This window comes from Corvus moneduloides, chromosome 26 (assembly GCF_009650955.1).
Source record: "Corvus moneduloides isolate bCorMon1 chromosome 26, bCorMon1.pri, whole genome shotgun sequence".
NCBI classification, from domain to species: domain Eukaryota; kingdom Metazoa; phylum Chordata; class Aves; order Passeriformes; family Corvidae; genus Corvus; species Corvus moneduloides.
Window position 1 is genome coordinate 3,835,500 of NC_045501.1, and position 6,846 is coordinate 3,842,345.

Genomic DNA, 6,846 nt, shown 5'->3' on the forward strand with positions numbered 1-6,846 from the left:
GAACATGACTATTTCAGACATCTCCATGTCAGCTGAGTTCCTGACAAGGTTCTCATACCACAGCTGCAGGCAGGAGGCAAACACCCAGCCTAGCAGCCACTTAGGGAATTGCATTGCTGTTCTTTAATTGCCCTGTGTGAAGAGAGAGTACTATCCATCTCTGACAAGCCCATAAGACCTCCCAGAGGTCAAACTCCCTGAGGCACACCAGAGGGAAAACAGAAAACAATCTCCTAGGTGTGGCCAGCTGGAGCTTCATTGTGTTAATGAGGTGGGTGTAGGGATGTTCTTATGCTAATGATGCTGGCGACTCTCTGGTGTATGATCTCGCTATATGAAGCTAAGCTGAAGAGAGTTTACACTTTGTGTGCGTGCACACAAAGCTCCCTTTAGTGGAATTACAGCCGTGGCTGCGAGAGGGAAAAGATCAGGGCTGCAAGCTGTCAGATCCTACTGGATGGAGAGGAAACAAGGTCAGGCAGTTGCCATCAGCTTGAAGTGAGTCGGCAAGGGGAGAGCTGCTCATCCACACACCTTCATCTGAATCCAGAGTTCCCCCCCCAAAAATCTACCTCTTTCTAATGTTCTCCATTAGCCAAGGGGACCATGGCTTCCTCGGGAAGATGGTGCATGAAAAAATGTCATTTGGATCATTTCCACTGGCAAATCTGGTGAGTGAAGCCTGCCCAAGACATATAGCACAGACTTCCGATGCCTTGCATGTTTAAGGAGAGCTTATTTAAGGGAGATTTCTTTACTCTTTAAGTACATGAATTTTCTGGTATATATTGCTGTGGAGGAAGATAGGAAAAAAAGAGATGATTCAGATGGTGATTTAGTCCATCTGTCTTCCACATCCACCTGAAGATATGTTCTCCTTAGAGAACTGATCAAGAATCCTCCCTTGCCTACAGGAACAGTTCAGCACAGCTACCTTTAATAGGATAGAACTCAGAGGATTTTGCCTTCAGTCACTGAGGCTAAATATCTCTGCCTAAGTTGGGATGTCTGACATCCATCTAAAGTGCTCACTAGATTCCTGCCTTAGACCTCAGAAACAACCTGGCACTTCTAGAGGGCTTTTGGCCATGTATATAAGACAAAATGAGCCATGTTGCCCTCATGCTTTTTCTCTATCTGTGAAGAAAGAAGGGGGGTAAGCTGAGGAGCTGAGATAGGAGTATTTCACAGTAGATATTTCAGCTTGGTCAGCAGAAATCCTTCCCCTGACTCTGAGAAGGCAAAATTGCAAAGAGGTGAATCGTACTCCTAGTAGCTATGCTGAGAAGCAGACATCAATGCAGGAAATGGAGGTATTTGCAAAAGCTTCCTGTTCTGAGACTTGAAAGAAAGCAAATATAGGAGACTTTGAGTAGTGACATACTAACCTGCTTCCCTGTGAGCTGCAGCTCAGTCTCAATCCCTTGTAATAAGCTGACCTAGAAGAGGTGGGAAAAATCTCTTGCAGTGCCACATTAACCTGACGGTATTTGTATTCCTCAGTTGCATTTGCTGATATCACACCTCAGTATTGCCTGCCTTGGAGAGTACAGGTTATGTTATTCCCTTCGTATTTCTAACAGCTTTTCCCATAGCTGGAGTGCCTCAGCCTATTGTCCATAGTTTCCTAAGTGGGATTTTCATCTCACAGAAGTGACTACATTCCCCATTTTTAAAGGAGGTGCATAATCTGATAAATAATTCTCCAAATATTCATTTGTTGGGTTTGGCCTGATTTTCAGGGTTAGATCTAGTTGTCTAAACATGTTTTATCCGGGAAGGATTTCTCAGACAATTTTAATTTAGGATTAATGCCATTTTCCCATGTTGTGAACCAACTGCATTTTCAGGGATGGTGATTTTTTTTCGCTACTTGTAGCATCTGAAGGACCAGCACAGGCATGCAAACTCTCACAGAAGCTTTTCTTTCTCTGCAGATGGACCTCAACATTTGGAAGGACATGGCAAATGGGACAAGTGTGGAAGAATTCATCCTTCTTGGCTTCCCAGGCACATGGCAATCCCGAGTTTCCCTTGTGGTAGTGTTTGCACTGATGTACACCCTGACAGTAATAGGCAATGCATCCATCATAGCCCTTGTGTGGAAAAGCAGCAACCTACACACCCCAATGTACTTTTTCCTCTGTAATCTCTCCTTTCTGGAGATCTGGTACACTACAGGTGTTGTTCCCAAAGCCATAGGGGTCATGCTGGGGACTAGTCAGACCATCTCCTTCAGTGTCTGCATCCTCCAGTTGTTCTTTCTTCTCTCTCTAGGCTCCACTGAGTGTTTTCTCCTGTCTGTCATGGCCTATGACCGCTACTTAGCCATATGCTACCCCCTGAGGTACAACTCCCTCATGAACAGTGTCCTCTCTCTTCGGCTGGCACTCAGCTCCTGGCTGGGAGGCTTTTTGTCCATCTCCCTGCTGGCCTTTCTGACATCCAGGCTGACTTTCTGTGGGCCAGATGTCATCAATCATTTTCTCTGTGATATAGATTCCTGCCTTGCCCTCTCCTGCAGTGATACATGGCCTGTGGAGCTGGCAACCTTCCTCATCTCCATAATTGTTGTGGTGTCCTCCTGTGTGGTCACCCTGGTCTCCTACATGTACATCATCTCCTCCATCCTGAGGATTCAGTCAGTCCATGGCCGGAAAAAGGCCTTTTCCACCTGCTCTGCCCATCTCAGTGTTGTCACAATCTGGTACGGCTCCACCATGTTCCTGTATGTCAAGCCATCGGCCCAGAACTCCCTGGATCTGAACAAAATTGTGAATACCTTTAACACAGTGGTAACTCCTTTCTTAAACCCCTTCATTTACACACTCAGAAACAAAGAGGTGAAGCTCGCTCTGGGACGGGCTTTCCAGAAGAAGTGAAGTGAATTTTCAAAGTTGAACAAACAGATTCATCCCCTCCCTCCCATGACTTCTGCCCTGCAGAAAATCCCCACTGATATGGAGGTCTGTGTGGGCATCGCAGGCAGTGAGAAGCCACCAGTTCCCCAATGAGCTCATATCAACTTACAGCCATCTCTGGCTGGGCTGAGCCTCAGTTCTGCTGCTCCCACCACCCTCTGTTCATTCCTGGTGAATTCAGAATGCCTCCTAGTCCTCTAAAGTGCTGTGCTTGGAAAGGGTCACAAACCCCATCCATAAATGGCTCTGTAACAGAGCTGGAGGAGTGGTACTCCCACAGGTTTCTACCCCAGTTTGCCAAGTGCTTCATTCTGTCAGGGTTCATCTGAACCTCCTAAAGAAATCCCAGCAACTTCAGGAAACATTGCTTTAGGAAACAGACATGTTGCTCCATTTAGCCTGATGTTTTGTGGACGTATCTGTGCCACATTCTTGTAGCTATTTCATCAAATCATACCCTAATTCAGGATAAAATTTGGCAATGTCTTATATCTCTACCTATAGCCATTATTCCTAGCATAAGAATGCAAACAAAATTTGCATAATTCCTCTTCCTTCCTTGCCTTAGTATCTGAATCTACTCTCTTATTTTTAATTAAAATTATGCAAAATGGTGTGTTTCATACTAGATGTGTCTGGGCATTTCCACATCTAAAACTCCACATCATTTTTAGCAGTACATTATTCCACCCATTTTGGGCTTTGTTGTGGAAAAACTTTAATGTGATTGGCAAAGCACTCAAAGTGCAGAGCTGTGGAAGGCTGGCTGGGAAGCAAGTCTCTCTTTATACTCATTGGGAGGGTATTAGTGCTTCCAAACAGCACTTGCTTTTCCCCTCCCAATTTTCATTTCAGAACAGATTAATCACATTCTCAAAGCTTTTCTTTTTGCACACTGACAGTGAAGATAGTCCATGTAGCCACTTCATAATGAGGAGGCATCAGCATGGTATACACACCTTTATGGAGAGTGTGGAATTAATTTCACCTGAGTGTAGAGCTCTCTGAGGAAGATGATTGAGTCTGAACTGAACATCTACTCCTCCCTTCTAGAAGCAATGGCACTTCTGGAGGAGATTTACAAACCTCCTGCATCCACCTGGGCACTTGGCACTTAGACCTGTATCCAGGCCCAGGCACCTTTGCCCAAGGACAGGCTGATTCCCACCCTTTGTCGGCTGTGCTCTTTTTCAGTGGCATTTGGGAAAATGGCTGGGACAGCAGAAAGAGCCCAAGACTGGATTTATCCTCAGACAGACATCACTGCTTGTCATTTCTGCCTAGGAATGATGCATTTCAGAGAGAATTGTGTATTTGGAGTGTTGAAGCCCACTACAGTCCTGGAAAGCAACAAAAAGCATGACCTGACATGTCCAAGAAATCCAAGACACGGCAGAGTGCAGGACACTGAGAGCCGCTGTGAATTCCTCGTCAACACTGCTTGAAGCCCTCTGAGATAAACAGGGGCATGCAAAGCCTCACACAGGGCTGTCAGAGCAGACCCAGGTCACTTGGGAGATCCAGGCTATCTGAGAGAGGAACAGCAGCAGGAAAACAAATGAGTACCCTGAGATTTCTCAGGCAAAGGGGATGATACTTCATGAGCAACAGACTCCAATTCAAAGGGTGGGATCCATCTGGAAACTCAGCACCCTTGAGCTGAGTTTCCATAAGCAGTGCTGTAGTAGGATTGCCTGAAAATAGGTCCCCAGAACCCCTCCTTTAGCTCATGGGAGGAAAGGAGATCACTGAGATCTCTTGATCACTGAGATCATTACCAGCTGTTGGACAGAGAAACTGGCATGGACTTGGGAACACAGGAGCTCCCTCCAGCATGGGTGGTTTCCCTGGAAAGAAGGAGAGCTATGAAAAGGAGTGGTACAGCTCTCTGGCAGTGGATGAGTGCAGGAAGAATCTTGTCCAGAGTCTGGCTGATGGCTGTTTTCCACTTGCTGATGCAGGGTAAGGAAGGGCCCTTCCCATCTTGGGCTACTGTGACCACAATGGCAAAACCATAAGAGCAGTTGTGCCTCCTACCAAAGGCCTCCAGCTGTGGCCATCAGTGGAGGTCCACAGAGAGTAGGAACAGGAAGAAGAGCTGGTAGGCTATTTGCTCTGAGAATCCCAGTGTTATTTTAAGCAGAGGGCATTGACAAGGATGGTTTGGCTTGTTTATGGTGTAGCCTCCAATAGATCTGCCCCAAGTCAGGTTTCTTGAACAGTTTTCATTGTCAAAATCCCTGGATTTAGAAGCAACTGTAAAAGTTGCAAGAGTATGTGCTTCACAGCAGCACAGCCCTCACTTCCAGGGATGGGGCAGCCAGAGCTTTTCTGGACAACCTGTGCCATGGCCTCACCACCCTCAGAGGAAAGAATTTTTTCTTAGTAACTGGTATGAATCAATCCTGTTTCAGTGGGAAGCCATTCCCCTTGTCTTGTCACTCCATGCCCTTGTAAAAAGTCCCTCTTCGTCTCTCTTGGATCCTCTTTGGGCCCTGGAATGTGATTTAAGGTATCCCCAGGACCATCTCCAGGCTAAACACATCCATCTCTCCCAGCCCTTTTTCCATAGCAGAGGGGCTGCAGCCCTCTGAGCATCTTCGTGGCCTCCTCTGGCTTCAGCACCTTCACATCCCTCTTATGTTGGGGGCCCCAGAACTGGACACAGCACTCCAGCTGGGGTCTCACAAGAGCAGAGTAGTGGGGGAGAACCATCTCCCTAGACCTGGTAGTCACTCTTCTTTGGATGCAATACAATTCTGGGATACAATTGGCTTCCAGGGCTGCATGTGCACATTGCAGGTCATGTCCAGCCTCTCATTCACCAGTACACCCAAGTTCTTCTTGGCTGGGCTGACCTCAGTCTACTCAGTACCCAGTCTGTGTCCATCCTTGGGAGTGACCCAACCCACATTCAGGACCTTACACTTGGCCTTCTTGAGCTTCATGAGGATTGCATGGGCCCCCCTCTCTTACCCTGTAGAAGTCAAGGTTGTAAGAACAAAACACACTGTGGACTCTGCTGAGGACACCTGGAGACAACTGCATCAGGGTTGGAGCATTGTGAGGAAGGATAAGGAGCCAGACAAGCCCATGACATTTTTACTGCTGCACAAAGAGGGGATAGGTTAAAACAAACTAGAATTTTTCCCTGATAGCAGAGTTAGGCAGGTTGGGGCCAAAATTACTTGCACAGTCCGTGGACACAGGGAGGGAAGAAGTGACCATAGAGAGGGAAAGAGAAAGCTAGGACATATCCTCATGCACAGGAGCCCTTGGGCACCCAGCTGAGAATTGCTGGAACACAAACAACCCCACCAGTTATACAGACTGTTACATCACTTGCCTGGTCTGGGCCCATACAGTACATAAACTGAGTTTTCTGCCTGCACTGCTGCATTCCTGCCTCAGAAATCCCAGGGCCTTTAATCCCAGGGATCAGAAGAAGCCTTCATTGGGAAACGGGCATGGAACAAACCTGGAAATGAAAAGGCAGCAGTGCAGGAAATGAAAGCACAGCCCGTATCATTAGGTGTGCTGGTTTGCATTCAAGATGAGCTTGCCGGGAAATTGTTACCTCTGCAAAGGCTGTCCCTGGTCCTGTGGCAGTGAAGGGCAGGTATAAAAGGCAGCCCAAGTCTCTGCTCTCCCATCCACTTCTCTTGCTTCCTTCTGCTTGGGAATCAGGTGAGTCTGAAGCCACTTCTCTTTCTCTTCCAAAGGGAGATCTCCACTTGGTGGACATCTCAACTGATGTTGGCTTTCTCGTATTTGGGGTTTGGAGCATCTGGTCATGAGAGAGGAAAGGAGGGAGGAGGCTGGCATAGAGAGAGGCTGGTGACTGTGGTTCGTTTTGGTTTATGCCCTGGGAGAGAACTTCCTGAGTCAGGCTGCTCTTTGTAGGGCTCCTGGCACAATCTCCAGC

General features: G+C 47.2%; 1 protein-coding gene across 1 annotated transcript; it reads left to right on the forward strand.

The window, feature by feature from the left end:
- The first annotated feature begins 315 nt into the window (after nt 1-315).
- Nucleotides 316-6,455, forward strand: LOC116456027 (olfactory receptor 6F1-like). Its single transcript, XM_032134524.1, has 2 exons — nt 316-671; nt 1,938-6,455. Exons 1-2 carry the CDS (start codon nt 582-584, stop codon nt 2,880-2,882), a joined length of 1,035 nt encoding a protein of 344 aa, XP_031990415.1. The 5' UTR covers nt 316-581; the 3' UTR covers nt 2,883-6,455.
- Nucleotides 6,456-6,846: the final 391 nt, after the last annotated feature.